At 42.8% G+C, this 25,357-nt stretch overlaps 3 protein-coding genes across 3 annotated transcripts; 2 read left to right on the plus strand and 1 right to left on the minus strand.

Moving 5' to 3' along the window:
• Nucleotides 1-26: 26 nt before the first annotated feature.
• On the plus strand, nt 27-1,843 carry lg5h12orf43 (linkage group 5 C12orf43 homolog). The gene is made up of 6 exons (XM_061278850.1): nt 27-165; nt 381-408; nt 600-698; nt 778-845; nt 925-1,012; nt 1,286-1,843. Exons 1-6 carry the CDS (start codon nt 48-50, stop codon nt 1,608-1,610), a joined length of 726 nt encoding a protein of 241 aa, XP_061134834.1. The 5' UTR covers nt 27-47; the 3' UTR covers nt 1,611-1,843.
• On the minus strand, nt 1,671-7,449 carry hnf1a (HNF1 homeobox a). The gene is made up of 10 exons (XM_061278848.1): nt 5,807-7,449; nt 4,523-4,722; nt 4,241-4,421; nt 3,474-3,676; nt 3,231-3,373; nt 2,995-3,136; nt 2,743-2,925; nt 2,567-2,679; nt 2,391-2,475; nt 1,671-2,125 (listed from the first exon to the last, which is right to left on the minus strand). Exons 1-10 carry the CDS (start codon nt 6,097-6,099, stop codon nt 1,995-1,997), a joined length of 1,674 nt encoding a protein of 557 aa, XP_061134832.1. The 5' UTR covers nt 6,100-7,449; the 3' UTR covers nt 1,671-1,994.
• msi1b (musashi RNA binding protein 1b) lies at nt 7,379-24,961 on the plus strand. Its single transcript, XM_061278849.1, is given in 20 exon segments — nt 7,379-7,498; nt 7,609-7,695; nt 7,767-7,914; nt 9,074-9,234; nt 9,236-9,313; nt 9,315-9,416; nt 9,641-9,681; nt 10,093-10,174; nt 10,303-10,387; nt 14,701-14,742; nt 15,891-15,983; nt 18,637-18,685; nt 19,139-19,221; nt 19,295-19,412; nt 20,303-20,383; nt 22,132-22,188; nt 22,337-22,396; nt 22,961-23,115; nt 23,313-23,358; nt 23,435-24,961. Coding segments are annotated over 17 exon segments (1,419 nt in total). The 5' UTR covers nt 7,379-7,498; nt 7,609-7,695; nt 7,767-7,824; the 3' UTR covers nt 23,355-23,358; nt 23,435-24,961.
• The last annotated feature ends 396 nt before the right edge of the window (nt 24,962-25,357 follow it).

A 25,357-nucleotide genomic window follows, 5' to 3' on the forward strand; every position in this document is an offset into this window, starting at 1 on the left:
ACAATTCCATATAGCAAACAGGAAACAGTTCGGCACGTGTGTTTGTCATGGCGGGCAATACCATAAAGATGGTGAGTTTAGCGAATGACACCAGTAGCAGCGACGACGAAGCGCTCAAACGATGTCAAGAAGCAGTTTGGGATGCACCAAAAAGTGGGACGAGTGGTAATAATCTATTTTTTGTTTCATCGTAATGTCAATATAAACGTTTTAACAGATTCCAACAGCTTCAAGACCTGCTAGCCTACTTGAAATTGATTTCAGCAACACGGATGAAAACTTTGTCGCGATTCATAATAAAACGAACGTCTTTGATTGTGTTTCTAAGTGAAATGCAAATTTCTCGGCTCGCTCATCTGCTTATGTCTGTCTATTTCTAGGAAATGGCAATGCAAAACATTCAAAACGGTAAGTCAATCATAAAACCTGTGCTCCCTCATTTTACCTTCATGTTTAATGATTTTATTTCCCCAATCTCAATATATTACGGTACATAAACAATAATAAGCAATGGAAACTGGCCTTGTACGATATACGATGCATAGTTTAATTTGGGTTGTATATGTTATAATGACTATTATAATGCTGTGGGTGGGAAGCATTGTAGTTGCTGAGCATGAACACGATGGCAATGAGCTCCAAGTCACCCAGGGGTTTCAAAATCATGTCGCCAAAAAGTTGGGACAATTTCTCGACAGGTAAACTAAACTTTCTTATTTCTCTCAGCTTCCAATCAGTATCGTATGATTAAAATTTTAATCCACATATTTGACTTAGTCGTTTGACAGAAATCCAGATTGACATATCAACCTGTAAGACACCAGAAAAATGTGAAGATGATGACGGTAAACTTCCGCAGCATTCTTGCATGCATTCTATGAATTCTGTATGGTTTTTTTTTTAAATGTAATATTTTTCTTTCAGGATTTATTTTGTTCTCCACATCAATCCCAGGACAACCGGCTAACGATCTCCCTTCCGCCGTACGACGAAGGCCTATTCCCAGCTCAAGGTTTGTATTGTTACATTGTTATTATTGTTCATTATGTTTGCTAGACATTTTGTTGTTGATGGAGCCAAGGGATAAGCAGACTGAAACTAGAGTGGATCTTCAATTCAAAGTCCATTAAATATGGATATGACTAACATTTATGGATAGATATGCCTCCAAAACTACACAAATACTCAGTGTAAATGTATTACAAGAGATTTCTTGTGAGATAGGGAACAGATTGAATAAGATTTCTGCTCAATAATGCAACTATTCACACTCTTTTTGATCCAGTGACAGCGATAGTGAGATGGAAACAAGGTTGAAGGAGGCCGCTGTTTCACTGGTAGATCTCTTACCCTCCTCGGCACTCGTTTCATCACAAACGGCAACAGCACCTCCTCAGCCGGAAAATAAAAAGAAGAAATCGTCTGAGACGGATGAAGACAATGTTGATAAAAAGAGGAAAAAAAAGAAGAGGAGGAAGAATCCTGAAGATGCTGGAAGCAAGGATGTGGACTGTGACGGATCTCTTTGCGCTCAGAACAACGGTGAGCATGCAGGCTCAAAGGAACATCACAAAGTCAAACGGAAAAAGAAACTCTCAGAATGTGACTAATGGGACTGAAATGAAAATGCTTCTTTCTATAATGTCAGAGCATAAAAGAAACACGGTTAAGAATGTTGTCTCATGTTTGTAATTGTCAACATATAGTGTAAAATGCTGTTTAATACTATTGCTCAGTTTGTTACAAGATGTTCAAAATGGGTTTATAAAATGCATATCATATTGAGTTCCCATTTTAAGTGAATGAGCAATTTCCCAGGATTATAAAAAGGAATTTAAATATATATTTTTTTGTAAAGTTTGTCGCTTTTCTGCATAAACATAAATCTGAGGGGTTTATTGGGGGAGGGGGGGGGGCATCCTTTCTTCACAACCAACATTCCAAACAGCTCCTTGGTCGCGCTGGTGTTGGCGAGGCATTGCTCGGGCACTGAACTACTGTGCTGGAGAGACCATTTGTGCGGGAATGTAAGAGCTAATGTCTGTTGGTGAAGGGGGCAGGAGGTGAGACTGGTGACTGTCGGTTGTCTGGGAAGTGGGATACATCTCTGGGCTCTGGCTTGATGCTGTAGACAAATCATGACATTTATTGTTTCCCCAATTAAGAATCACAATCAAAATAAAACAATACTAAAAAGACAATTCAAACTGCCCCAACCTTATTTTTACCATCAGCTAGTAGCAGTAGCCTGATTAGGTGATTGGGAAAACTGATGTGACCTTTTAGCCCTTGTAATAAGCCTCAAAGCTCTCCAGCTTTGTTTAACACAACTCACGACGCCTTTGCTACAGGCTGGAAAGTCCCATGTCACAATTCAACCTGCTGCGTACCTGGTACAGGTGTGTGAGCCTGCAGGTGCAGAGAATCTTCCTGTAGTGAAGGATCTGTGTGCTCCTCTGGATCTGCTGTCAGAATCTATCCCCCCCCCCAAAAAAAGTGGTATTTGCGGAATTCTGGTACACAGGGATCATTCAGGTCATTCTGTCGTGTACTTGAGGCAAGTCACCTGTCTGACAGATGCAAGGCTGGTTAGTGTCCCCAGACTGCTACTGTCAGTGATGACCATGGCTTGAGACAGCAGACTGGACGAATGGTACTGAGGTGAATCTGTCTTGTACACTGCAATTAAAAGCAGAATGACATGCCAGTTTCCTTCAACTGCGTGTACTGCTGCACTCTTACTGTGACTTGGCAGCTGTGCCATGGTCGCCATAAATGGACTGGCACCCATGTGACTCTGGAGCTGCTGTTGCATTGGCTGCTGGGCGTGAAGCTGCTGCTGGAAGGAGATTGGCTGCAGAGTCGTGAAGCCACCGCTCATGTTGTTAATGACGGGTACCGTTTGAGGTTGCGTTGAAGCTAGACCTGTGAATGAACAGAGGAGTGTTAAAAATAATCAAGGAAGTCATTTAACACTTTAAGGGTAGAGGTTACCAATGAGAAGTGAGGACTCTCCTAGACTCATAACGCTGGGCAGAGAGGCCATGATAAGGCCTTGTGAGGATGCAGATGAGGATGACAAACTGTGCAGTGAGGTCAGAGTGCTTACAGGCGGCAGTGGGCCTCCACTGGAAACCTAAAACCAGATGGCCGGCAACATGATCGCTATGGCCACCAATTAGTCAGCAACATGGGAGGTGGGGGACACAGAACACGAGACACGCTCTCACCAGTTTGGGGTGGTGGCTCTCAAGGAGTGTGTGGCTTGGCTCCAGCTGGACAGGACTGGCCACAAGACGCCCCACACCTTCCCCCCCGCTACCTCTGACTGAATTCAGGGTGTCGCATTGGATTTGATGGCTGTATTTGGCACCTGGGATGTAACAGAAAGTCACCAATGTCATCATAGACATGTGTATTATAAAATAGAGCACAGACAAATTTACACTCAAGGTAAAACTAGTTCATATTACTGAGCTCTGGACTTGAAGAAAGGTTGGGGTTGGAAGAAGAAACCGAGTGGCTGGTGAAAGGACCATCGAGAGCCAATTTGTGCCGGAAGGCCTCCTCTTTTCGGCGGTTGGCAAACCAGTTGTACACCCTGACCTCAGTAACCAGGTTGGAGCCCAGGCCAGCAAGCTGTGAAGGGGACACCCCCCTCTGCAAACATTCTGCCCTGGGGGAGGAAGAAATATTGAGTTGAGCAAAGTCAAGTCAAAAATCTTTTTCGCAATAATATGCGCTCCGCTAGTTGAAACATGGCGTTCTGATTAATATTTATTCATATTATGAACGAAGGGGTAAAATAAACCCGTTTTTATCCATCTTCGGAGGCAGCCAACGACATCACAGTGCCAAGTGACTCGAGTAATGATGGTACCAGCCACGGACTTGGATACTGGCCATCTGGAGAAGTGAAGCCACCGGCAGCCATCTTATGTTGCCACCTATGTCGAATTCAGTGATTTCCCTGCCACATATTCACTTTATTTTTTATCTCTACAGCGGAGATGCCATCGTGTATAGCGTACGGTTGAACCAATAAGTCTGTGAAAAGCGCGCTACATCTAGGATCCAACATAGCTGCCTACTGTTTTGACAAGTGGGGGCACATAGAACATATTGCAAAGACAGTTTTTGACTTGACTTCCTTGTTAATGCCATATTGAACGTGGTCAAAATCTACCCTATCACCTACAGAACATATTAATTGTATAAAAACACCACTTGTGTGTGCCACCTGTTACACTCCACCACCAATCCGTCTCTCTCCTCCTTGCTGGGGTTTTTTTGTCGTTCATAAGCGTGGAAAAGGATCTGTAAGGAAGCAGGGCCCCATTTGAATCTGTTCCTCCGTCCCCTCCTGGAGTCTTCACCTGGCTCCTCCATAGACGTGAGCCCATGTTTGGCATTGGTGAATTCTAGCAGATAACGGTTGCACACTTTTTTTTATTTGCACTCTCAGAGAATTTAAAATGAGACGTTATGGTTCTTGCAGCTCTCCAGCTGCTTGTGTACTCACGCTGGCTGATTTCACACTGCTTCTTGACGTACCAACTGTACAATGCAGCTCTCTTCTGGTTCTTCATCGGCGTGCCTTTGTTGAGATGCTGGGAGAGATGCGACTGATTGAGGCCTGTGGACTCTACCACTTCTCTCTGAGGGAGATTGTGTTGCTGCATGTAGCTTTTCACCATTTTTGCAACATGCCACGGGTCCTCCCTGTTGGAATCAGGCATACAAAATGACCGTGGACTAGTTGCTATTGTCGATTATAAGTCACATGCACTATAACTATTTACACTCGCAATCACACCGTCAGGCAATTTCGAGTCTTAGATCATGCATGTTTTTGTAGAAAGAAACCCACGCAAGCACACAGAGAACATGCAAACTTATACTAATGCCACACAGGAAGGGCTGATTTTTTCTTTTCAATCCCTTTTTCTATCCAGCGCTTGTTTGGTTTGTGATTTGTGAATGGAGCTGAGTTTTACCTGACATTTTTACATATCCTTTACCCAAATCTGAAATATTTCAGCAGGCTGTTTTATATTTTACGAATTTTGAGGATCTATGGACTTAAAGAGACAGAAGATAATTCTTGCAACAGCTGTCAGACGTGATCACAAGTAGTCCAGGAGCATTATTGACAGAGAGAGATAAGCGAAAGCACACATGAGCAAAGTCCAATTGCTTCACATCAGCAACAAAAATGGCTTAAACATACCAGGCATGGAAAGCCTTATTTTAGAGTTGCTCAAATTAAATCAGTAATAATTAAAAAATGTACAAGTAACACAAATATGAGTGGTTCTATAATGGCATTCGCTTTGAAGATACGTAAATATTATCCTTGTATTTTATTTTTTAAATCCACAATTCCATTTTGAAATATTGTTGTATTCAATATTTCAAGCAGACAACATATTAGAAGTCAGTTATTCAAATGTGGAGATAGCTCACATTTCGCAACGCAAACATTGACTCAGGTCCAGCCCTTCTCCATTAATCTTCACCTACATATGTGAGTAGCTTATTTATTAAGAAATGTTCACAGAAAAATGATGGTGGTGGGTAATTAGTAACTAGCAAAGGAGGAACCCTCTTTAAATTGGCTTCAGCCGTCAGAGTGACACAGATGGGCAGGAGCAGGAGGGAGCATTTGGGAAGAGAGTGGAACCCAGCTTGGGAGGTGTCCCTCAATGAATATTTGTTCTCAGCTAGAAAAGCGGCATCAAGACATTTTCAAGACATTTTCCTACTCTTTGGGAGGGAACAACTCTGTGTGCTGAAATCTACTTACTGCAGGAGCCGCTCCACTTCAGTCTTCAGTTTGGCTGCCTCCTCAGGAGAAAGCTTTTCCAAATCTCGGTATATGGGTGGATTTTCCATTTCTCCCTCCTCAGAGCTCTCCTCGTCCCCCCTCTCTCCCTTGTCGGTTCCGTTCACCCTGTCTCGCTCCAGTTCCCCCATTGCGTGGATCAAGACATCTCGAGACAGGCCCGATTCCAGCAGGGCCCAGACCAGCTGTTCCTGAAGGGCCGTCAGACGGCCGGACCTCGCCACGGCTGCCCCGGCCCTTTCCTCACCCTCCATTACTCTGATGCCTTACCTGCTCTGGCTTTGCAAACAAACTCTCTGCTCTCGTGCTGCTTACACACTGCAGAGCTTTGCCATATGGACAAAGATAGGCGTCATCGTATCTTCAGTTAAGAAAAAAAGTCTCAGCTTCTTTCTATCTTTTTCTTGATATTTGTCTCCCTCTCGGTTAATCCTGAGCTGCCTGGTTTTAGCTCTCCACCTGCTGTTTAGCTTTCAAAGGTCAATTTTCTTTTTTTTTAACCTTCTTCCTCTTCACCGCCCCCCCCCCCCCTGCCTTGAACTTTGTCCCCTCTCCCTCATTCCCCAACGGTGACTAAAGTGCACTTTAACAAACAATTAGTCCAAAGGAAAACAAGCAACAATGATCTCCAGTTGAAGAGGCAGCACATTGCCTCTCAATGTAACAAAGTGATGTAAAAACCCCGAACTAATACAAATAAAAGCACAACTATGTAACTACACATGGCCTTTAGCCCATTTTTAAGATATGAATATTGAAAACTATAGTAGTTGTGGGATAAGTTTCCACGTTGCAGTTTGAAAACATTTGAGACAGCAAATTTACCCCCTCCTGGTCGTCACTAGAGGGCGGTATTGAGCCGCCCATGCGTCAAATGATCCTGGAAGTTTAGCGCGTCATAATCATTTTAATAATATACAAATAAAAATACAATAATAATAATATACCAATAAAATAATAAATGATAAAATAATATACAAATAAACAACGTTTTCACATACAGTTTTGCTGATCAGTTTAGTAGGCCTACATCTTGTCAGGATTCGTAAAATGTGTATCATTAATTCTTTAAAGAAAACATCAGCGATAAGGCTAAATACTTTTATAATAGTTGTAATGATATTCAAATTAAAATACTGGTATTTTAGAATACAGTAGCACCAAAAGCTGGTGTCATTGGGGACATTCCCTAAAAATGCCAAGATTTCACAAATTTAGCCACGGCTTGTAAGAGCACATCGAACAATAACATTGCTTTTGATAACAATCTCTTTCATTTTTTTTAGTTTTTTACAATTTAATAACATAAGTAATATTATAAATTTACTGATATTTGACCATGTAAATAAATGATTGTAAACACTCTTCACATATTTTACCCTCTACTTAATGTTATACTTCTCCCAATGCCGATGACATTGACACCCCCACACTTCCTTGTCACTTTTTTCTTCCTGAAACAATCATAATAAGCATGGAGTTTCTCAAGCTCACCCTTGCGTTTGTGTTTTACTCGGCAATGAGATTCCTCCTTTCGTTGCAGACTTTCTTGCCAAATCTAATGATGTGATTTGTAACCTCAAGATTTCGTCATCTTTGGGCTCATCAGTCTGCCAAAGAAAGTGTACAAGTCAAAACCAGCGTAGAATAAAAGTAGGGCAAATGGAACGAGGGAATGCCTTTGAGACTTCACAAAATCTTTCTCGTTCTTTCAGTGTGAAACACTCACTTTCTCTGCTTTGATCACCTTATACCATTCTCAGGTTCTGCCCATCAGCACCTTTTTGTGTGGAGCTTCTGTTACCCCGCCCCAGCCTTGGGAAAAATGGCATTATACTGTATTTGGATTGGTAACAGAGCTCTCACTATCTTTCTGAGACATGCTACTGACCTGCAATTAGTTCCCATTGTTACTTTACAGAGAAAATTCCTCACCAAAGCGGACAGAGGACACTGCTGTGACGAATTCTCCCGCGCGCATGCTGCCTTTATCGAGATTGGCTGACATGCGGCACACATATATGAGCTCGCATTTTCCCTCCCCAGCAAGCCAAAAGCAGTTCGGATTGGTAATGAGATGCAATTCACACTGTCCATCTCTCATTAGTGAGACTTTACAGGCTGCTTCTGTGTAATCACTACTAGCTCTCTGTCTCCACATCCTCTTAGACCAACCCCCCAGCACACCCAGCTATTCAACCCCATTGATCATGCATGCAGAAATTTAACCATCCCTTCATTCGTGTCCAAATAGCCCTTGTCCCACTTCCAGTGCTTCATCTGCTGTGAAGGGCAGGCAAGTTAGCAAAATGGGGACTGTGCACTATAGCAAGACCATAAAACAAAATCTCTGCTTGCACAACCTGCTAAAGAACCTATATGCTATAGCGACATGCAAATGCAATCTTTTTTTTTTCTTGCATGCACCTTACATCCTGCAAGTCAAAGCTGCCATTGTCTTTGTGTGAATTACTTTGGCTATTGATTGGTCTTAACATTGGTTACCAGGTCACATGTTGAAGCAGTGTTGAGAAGATTAGCTGAAGCTGGCTTTGGCACTAATTAAATACTTAAAGTCCAGCAGTGAATGAGAACAGCACACAGGGCTCCTGTTAGAGAACACTGCATCAGCTGGTTGGCAGCATTTGGGGAGTATTAAAACTTAAAACTTGAGGTTGCCTGAAATCTTGAAATGCTTGCTTCCCGGAAGAATACTTAAAAAGCAGCCTCTTGATGCACTCAAACTGAAGTTCTTAACTCGAATTGGAATTCTTTGAATTCTTGAACTGTCAACAACCCAAAGAAACATTTGTTTTTTTAAAAAAATATAAAAACAGTTTAATCTTGCCTTTTGTTGACTCACTTGACTGGATGTGATGTAAAAAGCCAGTTTGCTGTCTACTTAAGATTCTCAAGGCCTTGGATGGGCAGACATCGCAGAACACTGACTGACTGAATCAATGCAATCTAATGTTATCCATATACCGCAAACTATTGAAAGCAGTCCATGCAGCCACGAGAGACGCTACAAAACTAAGACCAGAGATCAATATTAGAATTTAATTAGTAAATTATGGACGTAGGACTGAACTTCTGATTGTCTTTAGGCCGACAAAGAAAACCTTGCAGACCCTGGCAGTTCACTAATGAAATCACTGCAACTTAGTTCCATTTCTATGCGTATTGTCTTAAAACGCAATCTATAACGCGTTCATCTTATTTTACAAGTTTTCACCGGAAGCGGCTTCCTCGCTCACAGTGGCTTTGCCCCGCGGTGGCGCCGCGTCCCTTGGCGGAGGGATGAGGGAGAGACATCAGCGTGGACGGAGTAGAGGACGAGGACGAGGAGGTGGAGTCTGTCCCAGCCCGCATCTGGCCCGCTCCCCTCTGACACCACGGGCCAAACCCGCCCTGAGCCTCTCACTCACTGACCGTCTGTTCCCCCGCACGCCTCGGCCCCGGACACCCTCGGCTCAGCACCAGCACCCGCACACACGCGACCAGGACACGAAATGGACACGGAAGGGAGCCAGAGCACCCTGTCCACCACGGACTCCGCTCACGACCCCTGGTAAGTCAAAAAGAAAACTTTTTTCCCCCCCTCGCACATGTTTTGTGGAACAAGCCTTGCATTCTGCGGGGAGGCTGAGGAGCGCACACCTCCACACTGGCAGCCTTCATATACACCGAGGTCCAGTTTCATCAGCAACTTTGTTTGTGCTGTGCGAGTACACAAATATTCACTTTACTCAATCCCACTGCATGCTTTTGAAATGATCCTTTTTCTTTTCACAGCAAAATGTTCATAGGTGGACTCAGCTGGCAAACAACACAAGGTACATCTTTGAAAAAAAAATGTGTTCAATAAATACTGAAATAAGGCAAAGAAGCATAAACTGTTTGGAAATCTGCATTTTTCTTAAAAAAAAAAATCCACTTGCTAATGCTGAATTTGTTTATTTTCGTTTTTCCCTTGGACTTGAATGAATGTACCCTTTCAGAACTTTTATACTTGTATGATCCTCAATGTTGGTTTAAAGAGTGGTGAAAATTAGTTATTTCTAATTGAGCTGTTTTATTTTATTTTTCTAAATGTGTCAGGAGTCTTGCTGGTAATTTTAACTTAATCCTTTTTAATCCCTGGTTACTTTTGTTCAATTAAAACTACAAATTCATCTCATATTTCCTTCTACTCCGCAGCACCATTCTCCACTAATGTGTCCCCTTGTTGTTGCTTTGTGTCCCAGAGGGTCTGAAGGAGTACTTCTGCAAGTACGGCGAGGTGAAGGAGTGTATGGTGATGCGAGATCCGATTACTAAGCGCTCGAGGTGAGCTTGGCGTCTGCTCTGAAAGTTTATCTGTCCTCCGTGATTCCTCACCGCTCATAACATATCATTACGCGTCGACATAGTTTTCACTGTCATTAATACCGCCCCCCCCTCCCCGATGTCCGCAGAGGCTTTGGATTTGTCACCTTCATGGATCAGGCTGGCGTGGACAAAGTTTTGGCCCAAACCAGGCATGAGTTGGATTCTAAAACAGTGAGTTCTCTGTCTTTCCTGGCTAATCTCATTGCCCGCTCTTTGATTCATGGATTTTCTAAGACTATCCCAAGTTAGTACATTTGGTTACCTACGAGCTGATATTCTCAATTTTCTTTGCGAACGACTGCCGCTGTTCCTCTGATTTGGATGCTTTGCATGACAAAGTGACAGCGGAGACACTTGGGACAATCTCTTTGCTTTCTGCCAAACATTCAGCAAAATGTCAGCCGGTGTCAATTTCCATAGAAACAAGGGGAGTTTGAGCTGCTTGACTTCCCCCTTTGCCATTCTTGGATTTGCTTCTCCAGAGAGAGAAGCAAACTTTTCTTCTCTGTCTGCCTTTTCTTTTCTCTCCCAAGGGGTGGAAATGACCTCCAGAATAAAAGTTTCTCAGCAGAACGGGCAAATGCAACCTGAGACCACCAAGGTGTGACGGTTGCACCAAATAAACTTCTTGTAACACTTCCAAAGTGATAAAGTTGTGACAGGTTATTCCACCTGCACAACCCTAATATGTTGGGATGTTTTAATCGCACATGAGAGTGTATGTGTGCGTCAGTGATGAATGTGGCCCTGTTTGGGAACAATGTGACTCCGTTGGTCGCCATAGGGACCACTGCTCCCACCTCTCTCGCTCTCGCTCTCTCGTCAGTGGGAGTGGTGATGGCGGCGGCGGGTTAGTCGCTGTATTGAAATAAGGATAGCACACTTTTTCGTCTTTGTGCGCTGAGCGACACACCGACTCAATATATCCGAGGCAGTGGGGAAGAAATTAAAGAGAAAAAGTTGCACCAGACACTTCAAGAAAGCACACAGGCATGAATTAAAGTGGCTTTTTTTATTGGCTATCTGTTCGGCTCTTTAGCGTCACTTGCAGGGACAAGGTCTGTGACACTTTGTGCCACGGTGGTTGGACGCCACTAAATCGCCATGGGGTTGGTTTCCATAGTGACCCCCCCTGCTTCCCCACAGTTGAAGAATGGCTCTGTCACAAAAGAAAAAGAGGCCGATAACAATGCACATCATTTACAATTATTTCTTGGCTACCGCAAGACAGTATAAACAGGCACAGTCAAGGTGAGTGAAGGTCATTGAGTCCCGCTGCCTCACGATAAGCACATTACACAAAGACGATGACTCCATTTTCTTTTTCCAAATCTTCAACTTGACACTGTTAATGCTGCTTAGCTTCATTGGATGGGGGGTGGGTTTAACTTGGCAAGAACTCTAGACCAGCCGAAGAGGATGGATGGTGACTGGAGGAGGATTTTTTTGCAGGCCGCTCACTCCCCCCCTCGATACAGACAGGTTATCCTGTTAGCGAGGGGAGAGAAAAGGTTCTCCAGTGGCAACAGAAAGAATGCGACATGCTGTGACCGACTAGATCGCTCGGGTGCTGCCGGAATGAGCGGACCTTTGCACAGCAGTGAGGCTGCCGAGCAAATACACAATTCATTGCTGTTCTTCGTGCTGCGGAGCAGATAGTGGCAAGTGAAATACTGAGATCACATAACCAGATCGTGGCCCTCAGCTTCCTGCCATCTCTAAACTGGGTTGGTCCCATACTAACTGCACATATGTTGAGCAAAGTTTCCAGTCACGCCACTCTCTTTGAAGTCCTGTTAACTAGTTCAGTGCCACAGAAACACAACGGGGCGGGCGGGTAGTGGTGATGATGGGGGGGGGGTGACCCTTGTCTGCGATTATTGTGGCTCTCCTAACTAATAGGATTGGAGTCAACAGGCTTGTGTTGGTCCTCGAGATCTTGCGAGCTGCCCAATCAGTGTGCTGTGAAGAGTGTGTTCGTATGTCCAGGCCAACTGTTGCGCACTGCAGCTGGGATGTACACTGGGTAGGAAACGTCTAAAAGTTCCCCAAGTTCAAATGCCAAATATTTGTGGTGTACAAAAATGAGACCAGAATGAATTTTTTATTTAAATGCTTGCCACTAATATTGAGATCTAAAACCAACATAAAAATATAATAGAGGATGGAAGTAACAACAAACAATTAAGATAATAATAGAAGTGAAGATGAGGCTATGTTTAGAATGTATCAATCACATTCAACTCATGTTAAATTGTATTTAGCACATAGTTGCCACCATTCAATGTGCCTCCAAATAAAAGTTGGATGTTCTGGTAGAACAGCGCAAGTCATGTTCTGCAGTGAGCTTCTACTTTTGTATATCACATAACCTGGCGTTTCAATTAAGGTGTGTAGACTTTTTATATCCACTTTAAATGGCAAGGGGATTGCTCACATTTCCTAACCCTCTCTTGCAATTATGTCCAGCTTCACCTCCATTACTTTGCAGTAAGGTTTGGTCTCTGCTTGCATGAGGCTTCGAGCTGCATGCCTGCAATGTATGAGATGGAAAATGTGCTAATTTTGACTTTTTTTTCCCCCCATGTTGCATTCATCTCTCAGCACTTTTCTCCACCGCACAAATCACTTGCATTAATACAGTCATTGTTTAATGCCCACTTTTTCCTTCCCGCTCATGTGCTGTGTGCTGCCCTGTTTGATTTTGTTTGTGTGTGTCTGTTTTTGAATGTGCACAGGAGTGTTGGCCATCAGGAGGGTTGGTGACCGGAGGTGACTATCAGAGTAGTCTAGCCACTATAGAAACTAAACAGTAGACTCTGCATCTGATCCTCCAGTCTTAGCCTTTTAGTCTTCTCACTCTTTAGAAGAGAAACCAAAGCCTGTGGCTATCTCGACTCGTATTCAAGTAGAAACACGTTGTCGTCCTCATTCTGGTAAACGCATGTGATTTACCATAGAGGCTCTAGCTGTCTACCGTACTGTAGTTTAACTTTACCCTCTCATGGTCGCAAACTAATCTTAGCGCTGTACCGCCTCACCATCTGTTAGTGTAACAGCGGTTCAGTGTGAAGTAGTCTAGTTGATTTCTACTTCAATTAGAGCAGCATAGACTTCGAGTAAATGGAACCTGTCTATATTGACAGTCTCGTGGCACGGTGTGATGCTCTCCCTAACATTGAGAAATAAATAAATAGACAAATAAATGAAGGAATAAATAAGTGGACTCAGGAAGTACAAAGCAGAGCAACGTCGAGAATCGCAGATGCTCACAACAAAGCGCGCGTGGCCCCGTAGACGAGCTCGATGCCGTGCGTTGTTTCGTCACCGACGGAAGGAGCCAAAAACAAACTAACACAAACAAACAAACTGTGGTGGATCAACTGTCGCTGTGGTGTGATTGACAGCTCCCTCTCCTCTGTCCTGTCTTCCTCAACCTGGCCACCGCTCGCTCTCGCTCTCTCTCTGTCTGACACACTTCCCCCGATTCCTCTCAGGCTCTCCTCACAGAGGTTAGGTGGGTTTGTGATTGTGGTACCCGTGTGAGATTCCAGGAGCTCACATGTCACATGGTGGTGACGAGAGAGACGCTGGGGTTCACTGGACATTCCCAGGCATTCCACCTGAGCGCCACAACACACACACACACACGCAGAGGAATAAAAAGCACAATCTAAATCTTAGGTTCACTCACAGTATTCAAAATTTCAACATTATGTGTCATTTTTTCTAACATATCAGGCATCCCGAACAATTGGATTGAAAGTTTAAGTAAAAATTTTGGTTTGAATTTGTTACATTTAAAATGCTCACACTGTACTTTATCATTGTGGTCTTATTACTTGTTTTTTTTTTTTAGAAAAAAACAGCATTGGAATTGTCAATTGTGAAAATTGCTTTGTAGTTTTTTTGCCAAAGTTAATTAGCATCAATAGCTTTTGATTTCTGTTAGAAACAGGCCTCCAATTGTCTGTTGCATATAGCCAATCAGTGTCATTGTACTTGCCGCTAGAAAACTGAAACAAGATGGAAAGATAGTTTGCTAATAATGTTTCCCCACTCTGTTTTTGTCATTCAAATTGTGTGATGTATTCTTCTTATAGAACCTACCCAGTGGCAGTGCTTTACCACGAGACTGTTAGCACTAAAGTACTATTCAAGAACTGTGTTTTAGCATGATAAGCGGAATGGATAATCTGATTAATTTCCATCGCATGGATTATCTTCTATCTAGTAAAAAGGCTGAACCCAGGGAAAGAGCTTCCCCGCATGGCTTTGTTCACAAACAATCACTGATTAACAAAATAGGTATTTGTTGAATTGGTCATTTATATGATATACTGAAAGGTGATCAGGTTCGATGAAACGACATGTAGCTTAATTAGAGATTGTGCATGTTTGTGCACCCAGCAGCCTTTCAAGCGCCCCTCACGACACATCACATCACTTAACAGACCTCTCTGTCTCTGTATTATCTTCTATAGATTGATCCTAAAGTCGCGTTCCCCCGGAGAGCTCAGCCTAAGGTGAGTTCAATTAAATGTACGGTATTACAAATTTACGGGGACTGTCTGGTAATATTCTGGGTTATAGCCTTCAAATCTAATGAACGTTTTAAATGTGAACCATTACGTGATTGTTCATTAATTAGTTCTCAAAACTTTAGTTGCTACTAATAGCAACCGAAAGTACATTACGCCGCCTTGTCTTGGCCGTTTTGGGGTGTGTCGAGTTAACACCTGACCAGGTGAAGAATAACCACAAATCAAATAAAAAAGTACAGAAAGGTCTTTCATGAAGTGTGATAGCATTTTCCCCAAAGCAAAAAATTGCACAATTGGAGGAATGTGTATAAATGACATCATATATAAACCAAATATGTTGAATCATACGGATCTATCTATCTAAGGAAGTTAACCATCATTTTAAAATAAGATTGCCTAAATACCCGATACAATGCTACACGCACTTCTTGTCATGCAGACTGTGTGACTTAAGGCTATCAGGATCTTGTAATGAAGCTCAGACGTGAGAACATGCTGTCCGGTGTCATAGCTGTAAATCTGGCAGATCTCTTTTCCTACTGAGTACCAACAGAAATGCATCCAGGCAACCAACTTCTCCTCAGAAGTCATAACAATCTCTATTTAATATTTTCTTTCTTTCAATCTTTTTTTTTAATGATACACAAAAACAACAGATAATTTGGTGACTTGTCCTGCTTGCTGTGAACAATCCTGTTAGAAAAGCCCAAAATAGTTACAGGTGTTAAGTGCAGGCTGTACCCAAGCAGGCCTTTGTGTCACACAAAGTGGCTTCTAAATTAAATCAGCTCACATACAAAGTGATGTAACGGACGAGCATGTGAGCTGTTTTTTTTTTTTTTTAAGGCCGAAACATTCTCATATCCTCCTACCAAAAAGAAAACCCTTTATTTGTGCTGTTTTTGAATATGTATTTGTTTGTTTATCAATGTCTATATTTAAAGATTTAAATGTAATTCTGTTTCTTTTTGTAGAACGTAATCCTTATTAGGGGTGTTGGGGCAACAGCAGTATGTGTAATAAAAAAAAAAAAGTTTTTCACAAAATTTATTAATGGGATTGACCTTGGTGATGTTGTATAGAACACACAAAATTGACTGTCGTGAATTCTTGTTTTAATTGCTTAACAGTTAGTGACTCGCACCAAGAAGATCTTTGTGGGGGGCCTGTCGGTGAACACCACCATAGAAGATGTCAAGCAGTACTTTGACCAGTTTGGGAAGGTGAGTGAGGGATTGTCGGAATGCCGTCGTAGCCTCGATCGATGCGCTGAGGTGCACAAAGTAATCCTGATGCAAATCGCTTTTTCATTTACAATGACCAATTATCACAAATTGATTCACCAGAGAAAACAGACGAGTGCTTGGAAGCAAAGGAGTTACTGTGAAGTGGAAGACGAAAACGCGGGGACAGATTGGAGAGGGTAGCTGGGGAAAACTAAAGAGGCCGAGGGGCAGCAGGCGAAGTTTGGGGGGGGGGTACTTAAAGAGTGCAAAGGGGAGGAGGCGGTTGGTGAAAAAGTTTTGTGTCGAGTGTATGGTGATGGTGAGGAAGGAGGAGGGATTATCAGAATCTGAATTAATCTGATGTAACAGCTGCTCCTACCCACAACCCCCCCCTGACCCGTTACCGTGGTGACCTGGCTTGCCCATTGTCCCTAAGTAATTCTGTGGGTAAGGGGGTTTTGTTCTGAAGGAGGAGGGACGAGGTGGTGTTAGGGGGTGTTTGCATGGGCCTGTGTGTTTGGTGGGGGTCAACTCCAGTTTAGAAATTATTTTTACAAACTTGACTAATTTGCCAAAAGTTCCCAACATATCGGCTAAATGTTTGACCTGAGGGCGTCGGCAACGTGTTGGTCTATTTTCATACATTTTCATATATTTCCACGCAGAGTTTTTTTTTTTTTCAAGAGGCATTGCGCGGAGAATAGACGACGGGCCCACAAAGGCTCCAACGAGAGAGGGAGGGCTTGATTGAGAGAGCTTGGTGGAGGCGTAAGAGAGGGAAATGGGGCAAAGATGGGGTGTGGGGGAGATTTACAAAAAACCCTCCACAAAGACAGGCAAATATTTTGTTAATTTGGTCCAGGAGATTCCCGCCATTCAAGAACTTTCCTCATGAATTTGAAGCAACTTTTCACCAAGTAACAGGTGGACACAAATCTTTCCAACTTTTTCAAAGTCACACCTGTCTGCCATCCATCGTACCTCCAACACGGTGTCACATTATTTTCGGTGCCAAAGGTACGGCCTCCCGGTTCCCCGAGCTCCCATCTCAATCATAGCAGCTAGATGAATTTTGCCGAGAGAGATATCGAGGGATGGCCGGTGAAATGTGGGCTCCAGCCATCCATGGAAGTTCCTGATTAGACTGCCTCACTGGACCTTTTGTGTCCCGTCATGGCGAGGACAAAGGAGTGCGGAGAGGGATGGGCAGGGGATAACAGGGAAGATGAGAGGTGGAAAAAAGGAGAAGAGGGAATATTGTCCAGTGGCACACTATTAAAGTGCTCACACTTTGAAATATTGAGCAATGATGTGCAAGTGAACACACTTTGCGGCATTAAAACAAGAGGTTGCCGGATGTTTTCCCCTGCTTTTCCTCCCTCTCTTTTGTTGACTGTGGGATCACATCTCTTTGACAAAGTGTGTCCTGCGTGTCTTGACACAGATGTGAGGCACCTACCACTAGGCTTCTTGGACGCGCAAACTTGCTCGAGTCGATAAAACGAGCAGCTCTGTGTGATAGGCCAACATTTGCGTGGAGGGAAGCCATGATTTGAGGTCCGCTTTCACACTGACACTCCTCGCTCACCTTTGACCTTTCTCACGGCAAACTGCCCTCGGGGCCGGACGGCCACACGTACACAACTCTCTCTCCCTCCCTCACTCTGTTGGCATACACATTTTGTACGCGTCAGTATGGATCATATCCACGTCAGCATCCACTAGACTTATTATAGATTAAGAGCAGACTGATTCATTTACCAAATGTTTGTTCATGCGAAGCCTGCGATTAGAGCGAACGCACACAGGTGGAAAAAGAGCCGGTCGACTTTCCCATAAGACGAAACTCTGGGCGCGTGTGAATAGAATAGACACCTGTGTCTATGCTGTATAAAGGGAGGCCGGACTGGTGGGAGAGGTCAAAAGGAGAAGAGGAGAAGGAATTACGGCTGAGTGTGCCAACAAACAAAGCCTCCCGGCCTCTTTGTTCTCCCTCTCCCTTTGTCTTTTTTTTTTTCCTCCTCCCTTTCCACTTTGACCCAATCTTTTTTCTTCCCTCCAACTCTCTTTTTCACCATATCTCCACCTGTCGCTAGTCCGCTCACTATCAGCGGCCCCCTCCCTTTCCCCACTTCTCTCATCGAGGCTCCACCTGCCTATAAAGATTCACCTTTCTACACCTTTCTTGTTTTGCTCTTTGTCTACTATCTAGCACTCCCCACTACTGCTTTCATGAACCATATTTGATGTTGGCTTGGGCCCTTTCATGAGCACTTTTTTTTTGCACAGTTGCCATGGGAATGTCAAACTTTAGAGGGTAGGAAGGGGCTCGATTATGTGCTCTCCGAGGGGGATTGTGAGCACTGACTTGGGGCTTTGCATGCCACCCATTATGTGCATTGGGCACATACCCAACAAGGCCTTGCTCCGAGTAGTTCTTCATATTTTCCTCTCTTTGCTTCTTCTTTCATAACCTGCCGCTTGCCTCAAGTCTCCTCCTCCCTCTTCCCTCCTCCTCTTTCTCTTTGCGTCTGTCCATCTGTTGCAAAGCCTCCCTGCAGAACTTGAGAAGGGCTGAGGTCAGGCAATATGCCGTGTGGCAGGAAAGAGAGAGCGCGTAGTGTAAAACTGTCTTGTTTGTCCCCTCCAGGTCGATGATGCCATGCTCATGTTCGACAAGACCACCAACAGACACAGAGGTGAGACGGGCTGACCTCCTCGCTCTGTTCATTCCCCACAACTCTTACCTCTCAACCTCTTCCTCGAGTTACTACTCTTCCTCCAGTCCTTCCTGGATATCTATTGATTCACCCCCCAACCCCTGCAGAGCTCCTTCCTGTGGGCTGAGCTTGAGGAGACAAATGGGGCTAGTCTAATTAGCCAGTCCGTTAATCAGGATCAGGATAAAGCCTCCTTAAGCACCTCCTCCCCACCCTGGGACTGATCGATTATGACAGCCTACCTACCAGCTTCGCCCTGGCCTTCTGGCCAGGAAGGGAGGGAGTAGTGGATGAGTGTGCGTATGTGTGCGTGCGCGCGTGTGTGTGTGTTTGTTTTAAGCAGCTATTCCAACTAATTACTCTGACTATTAGCTGTAGCAATGTGCATAAAAACAGACGGTCCCCCTCATGCACTTGCCTCGTCCTCATCAGGGTTCGGCTTTGTGACGTTTGAGAACGAGGATGTGGTGGAGAAAGTCTGTGAGATTCATTTCCACGAGATTAACAACAAAATGGTGAGAAGTTTGGATTTGTAATTTAGCATCAGCAAGTTGCCTAATTGCGTGTTTTTTTTCATTTTGGAAACAGGTGGAGTGCAAGAAAGCTCAACCCAAGGAGGTTATGTCCCCTACTGGCTCGGCCAGGGGGCGCTCTAGGGTGATGCCCTATGGAATGGACGCCTTCATGCTGGGGATTGGTATGCTGGGTAAGGTTCCTATTGATCTAAACAGGAAGCAACTAGCTGTTGTCCATCTGTGCTATTGTTTATCAGAAAGATATACATTGTTTTGGACAATTCAGTTCAGTGTTATTTATATGGTACTAGATCAGCATTATTCCAATGTCACACAGAACATTCTCATTATTTGTCCCACCTCAAATGAATGCCCCAAGTTAGGATCAGTTTGATGAGTACATCATTGAGTGGCACACATTTATCATAACTTTGGCCCTTTAGCATTTCTTCTCTTCACACTACGGAGAACAGAAACAAAAAGTATTAAGAATTTGTCAAGTATTCTATCGCCGTTCACAGTGGGCAGGTTTGTTCAGTTAACCAGACACACTAATGCTACCACCTACTGTTCAGTTGTATAACTGCAAGTTTTCAATTTCATGGGGTCGTATTGACAAAGAAAGGAAAAAAAAACTCTTACATTTGCAGTGTGTAAATCCAAAGTATCTCCAACATTTTCCTTAATTTAATGATGTGCAAATCTTGATGACAAAAGCGATTTTTGACACGCAGTTTGGTGCTGATCCAATTTTGGTTCATATGGTCTAGCATGGTGACCGAGTGCTCAGCACATGATCCGCCTAACCTAGTTTAATCAGAGGCTGGATTTCAAATTCGAACTTCAGCCTTTCTGTGTCGAGTTAAAATGTTCCCCGAGCATGTTCTACCTGTCCTTAGATGTGTTAGAAGACGGATAGGTGGATTGTTTGACACAAGTGCCAGATTAGATTAGTGAGATTGTCTTTTTTTTGTTCACTACGAACCAGCATTATGTTGCAGTGCCATGTCGTCTGATTGTGTAACGCTGTGTATTGTAAGAAGGATCGCCTCTAAACTGTATCCCTGATGTTTCCTTACAGGTTATCCAAGCTTCCAGACTGCCACCTACACCAGTCGTAGCTACGCAGGCATCACCCCCGGATATACCTACCAATTCCCCGGTAAACATAATACCCACCCGCATCATTAGGCATCATGGTAATTTGATTTTCACCACTGTTAGGTGAGAAGCAGGACCGAATTAGAAAGACTTTAATTCGACACACGCTTACCAAAGACGTCTGAGTTCTTATCACTAGAGCTGTTTCGAAAGAAAAGCATGATGAATCCTACTAAATACTCATAAGGCATTTGACAAAATTTCCTTGATTGACTCCAGTGAAAACTATCAATCATATAAAAAAAAATAATGGACAAAAATCTTTCCTTGAATGTTTCGAACTATTTTTCCTCTGCTAGTGTTGTATTTAGGCATACACATGCTGGCTGGAGGAGTTGCCATAATATTGAAGTAGTTGAGTTTCCCACAGCTGACCTTGCACATTCTTCAGCAAACTAGTTGAGCTTGTATTAACAGCGCTCTTTTTTTTCCTCAAAAGCTTGTCTGCTCCGTACTGTGTAAGATATACAATCACACATCGCAGGTGTCAGGCCAAATCCTCCAATGGCACAGTTGATAAAGTTCTTTTCTTTTTCACAAGTCTATAGAAGTTTGGGTGTTATTTTTACAAATTATTGACCAAGGTGTTACTTTTATGAATTATTGACCAATCTAAAGTGGTGAAAATAGCTTGCTCTCAAATATGCCAGTTTTGGGGGTCTCATGAAAAGTGAGGATTTTGGAGGTACAAAGCCAGGGATATATAAAACATGCCTGAACAGAAACAAGTTACACTGAGGGTGTAAATTGCTGCTTGTAAATATCAGGGAGTGGATACACATCTGTCTGCTCACATGTCTGTGTTAGCACTTTGTGCCGGTGTTTAGGCATGTGTTGTGCTCCCTTGCTGTATCGCGCTTCATCATTCACAACCCTGCTATAAATCGTGTTTTTTTTAAGTGATCATTACAGTAAAATACATACCCACAGTGACTATACTCACGCAGAACCTACGATCATCCACAGCTCACACTAATACACTCACACGGATTTGCATGCCACCCATGTCTCGCCTCTTAAAGGACACTACAGTTCAATTCATACACTGTATTTGATAAATACAGTTATGCTTGCATTTTTTTCCATGTTCAAATACATGTATGATGTGTTAAGTGTGTTTTAATATAGTACACACATTTAAACCTTGGGAGAACTACGGGAGCTGTTCTAGTGTTAAGAAAAGTTCTTTCATGGGGTCTCTACTCTATATTTGGGATTTTTGGGGTTTGGAAAATAACCTAAATATATATAAATAACATAATAATGGGCTCTACTGTGTTTGGCCAGTCCTTTTTTACAGCCCAAATGACTGAATTGTACTCCTGTTTTGTACATACGTATGTGCTTATACATTTATACACCAGGGTATAATATTTTTAATACTGGCAGTCTTTTAAAATACGAATTATGATAGATATAATAGAGACTGTATATATTTTTTTTCTTTATTCCTTTGTTTGCATTTTGAATAATAATTTCACTATTGTAAGCTGCCTTATAGTGTAATTCCCTTAAAAAACAAAATTTATGAGCACGATGTCTGATTTGTTGGTTCATGCATATTTTAAAAAAAAAAGTAACCATAATGTGTTCTTCTAAACCATTTTGCATCTAACATATGCCACTTCTCTTTCCTCAAATCTTGTATGCTTTAGTTTGACTTGTCCAATCTGTGCTTGTGTTGTCCTTTGCTTACCTGTCAAAGGTGGCGTCTCGGACTCAAAATCACTCTTGATGTTTCTGTTTTAGAGTTCCACTTAGAGAGGACTCCCCTTCTGACTTCACCCCACCCCACTGAACTCACAGGTTTGTCAGTCCCTCCTTCGGACTTTACAAGCGGCACGTCGCCAATTTGTCATTATACACCCCTTCATCTGATACACATGCTTTTAGCTTTTACAATGACACACTTTATTTGTTTTAGATTTTAAATGTGGACCTTCTATGTCTTTAGCGATTCCCCTGACAGCGTATGGACCAATGGCAGCAGCGGCAGCAGCAGCAGTCGTCAGAGGTAAGATCCTGCAAAAGGTTCTTTTTTTTTTTTTTAAGTATTTTAAAAAAAATCATTCCTTGATGTCTTTGTACTGTATGTCCTTTGCCTATATGTGGGGTGATTTTTATTCCCCCCTCATTGTGTGGAGTGAATTTCTTTCCCCCCCATAAAAGCTGACATGGGCATGTTAACCACTGTATTTCTTCACCTTTCCTTTTAACAAGACACAAAAGGACAATAATTCTTAAAGTTTTGTAGGTGGAATTCTTGTGTACAACTCAAGTTGCACAACAGACCAGGGTCTCCAATGTCATATTTTGTACTTCATAATGCGCCGGCCACACATTTAATGGGAGACAGGTCTGGAATGCGCTCGATATAAATAATAAAAATGGCTACAATGTGAATTTTTGTTTGAGGGTTTAGAATACTAAAAAAAAAAAGGGAATCCTGTAAATCGGCTGTTCACAGTTCTAGTAGCGATGAGTTGTATCCTTAGAGAGACTCAATTAAAGCAACAGCATAGTTGAGTCAGATTCTCTCATTCGGCACGTGATTCTGATATTGTGACGATACCTTCAGGTTCTACCCCATCTCGCACAGCTGGATATTTGGGAACCAGCAGCCCCGGCCCGATGGCGGAGCTTTATGGAACAGCTGGTCAGGAGTCGGCGGTCAGCAGTTACCTCAGTGCTGCAAGTCCTGCCCCGAGTACTGGATTCAGCCATGGTCTTGGGGTAAGTTACCACCTAATACACCATCCTACCCAAAAAGAATTCCTTTGCATCTGTTCTCACTCTTGCTTGCATAGTTCTTCAAATTAGAGCTCATTCAAACTCACCAAACATAGAGAAGCAACATGTCATTTATTCCATCATAGTCAAATGAAGGTTTGAAAGAAGTAAAGGTGAACCTTTCGTGCTTGCTCCTACAGGGCCCTTTGATCGCCACGGCCTTCACTAACGGCTATCACTGAAAATGTGAGTTATTATGGCAGCATACGGTATAGTACGATTGCATGTGACCTCTGACTAATGCAGCTTGTTTGCATTGCAGCGGAGAGTTGTTGACGGAGGGAGAGCTGAAGGTAGTTGAAGCTGCTTTGGAGCTGATCTGGCCCAAGCTCTGTCCACTTCACTTTTCATGGTGGGGGAAGCTGACACGCCAACCTCCACCCCATCTCACCCACGCACATAGAACCACCCTCTTACTATGGCAACCTCAACTCAGCCAACGCTCAGCAAAATCAATCTTTTTGAAAAGCCAGCAAACCATAAAAAACACATACAGATGCTGTATTTTTAGTGTTACTTTTTGGGCTTATGTTTTCCCATATTGAGCGATCGCTTTGTCTTACTAGGTTATTTGACCTCTGAACCTGAATCTCCAATTGAAGGTTACCAACTGTGCTGCAAAAAATGTCATATTAACAATTAATTTTTGATCATTTCTATTTCTTGAAAATTTGTCACGTGTACTGTATCTTTTGGTAGATTTGAACAAAATCTTGTTCTGCATTACGCAAGGAAACAGATCATTGGTCACAATTACACGGTAGGCCTCCTTGAGCTGTACAATGTTGTAAAATACTGTAAATATGACTTTTGTTCGGGGTTCTAAGAGGTGGGGGCAGCTACTTTTAGGGTCTGGGAGGCTTTAGAGAAGTGATTTGTTTTCTTCTTCTCTTCAGTCCTGATACGTTGGCAACTTTGACGGTTTTTAGTTTTGTGACCATCTCAATACACGTCTGTCATTGTTAGACCAGCCACAAGTTTGCCTCGGCATTTCTCAATCTGACACGTGAGTCTATTATTTCATTGGAAAGCTGCTGTGAGTTCAGCAGAGGGAGGTGGTGTCCTTGTTTCCTTTGACTTTTTGGAGGAGTGGTGACAGATGCACGTAAAAATACTCCTTAGCTAGGAGAAGAACAAACATACAGTTTTCTTACTTTGTCATATTGTTGTTTAACTGTGATATTTTTAAGATGTGAATATTGTTTGTGGAAGAACATGAAGGAGTAATCTGTTGTGCAACCGTGCACACACAGACACAAACATGCTGACGGCCGCTTCTCTCTGCTGGTTGTGTGTGTGTGTGTTATGTATTTTCCTAAAATATGCACCATATGCTGTTTTTGTCTGGGGGAAGTATCAATGTTGAAAATGTGAAATTTTTTAATTTGACTTTTTAATAATACATTAACATATTTGTCAAATTTATTGCGGTATATATATATTTTTTAAAGGTGGCTTTTTCTAGTCACCTTGACATCCCTCACACGATATTCACTGGAGGTCACAACTAAAGCAATGTGATGGCTATTTTTCGACCAAAATAATTGTGAACAAAGTGAATAGGATCTTGCACTGGCTGGCCAAATGGCAGAAGAACAAAGCACTCCACATTTAATAAAACGTTTTCATAAACACTCAAAGTGCTGCAAGCTACCACGGTAGTTTTGATGCTGTCTTCGATGAAAAAACAAACCTGTCAATACCGTTTCAGAATTTCCTGTCATGTTATTTCTTTGGAGAAAATAAAAACCTTTTTGAATTTCTTAATAAATTATTTAAAAACATTCTATGTAGATTGTTGGCTATTTTTTGACATACATTTTTGTTCTTAATGTTTAGGAACGGGTCCTTTAATGTCTCGGGGGATGCTGCAGCCCGTCATTAACAGTAGAAGGTCTCTCAGGATGTCTTGCCTGACATAACATGCTGGTGTAGGTGGACACTGCAAGAACGCTATGTGCAGGAATTTGGGCTGCAGATGTCTGAAGCACCTGCATGTGGAGGCGGAGTGCATGCATTGCGGGAGGAGGCGCTCGTGCAGTTGTCAGCCACATTTTCCCACCACAAGCTACCGGTTAAATCTGCCATTGGTAATTACCTGTAGCGTCCCATTAGCAAATGAATGTACCTACTGCATGATAGTTGTACTCTTTTATTTGATTTGACTCGTGAATCGTGTTTCGAA

This window comes from Syngnathus typhle, linkage group LG5 (assembly GCF_033458585.1).
Source record: "Syngnathus typhle isolate RoL2023-S1 ecotype Sweden linkage group LG5, RoL_Styp_1.0, whole genome shotgun sequence".
In the NCBI taxonomy this organism is placed as follows: Eukaryota; Metazoa; Chordata; class Actinopteri; order Syngnathiformes; family Syngnathidae; genus Syngnathus; species Syngnathus typhle.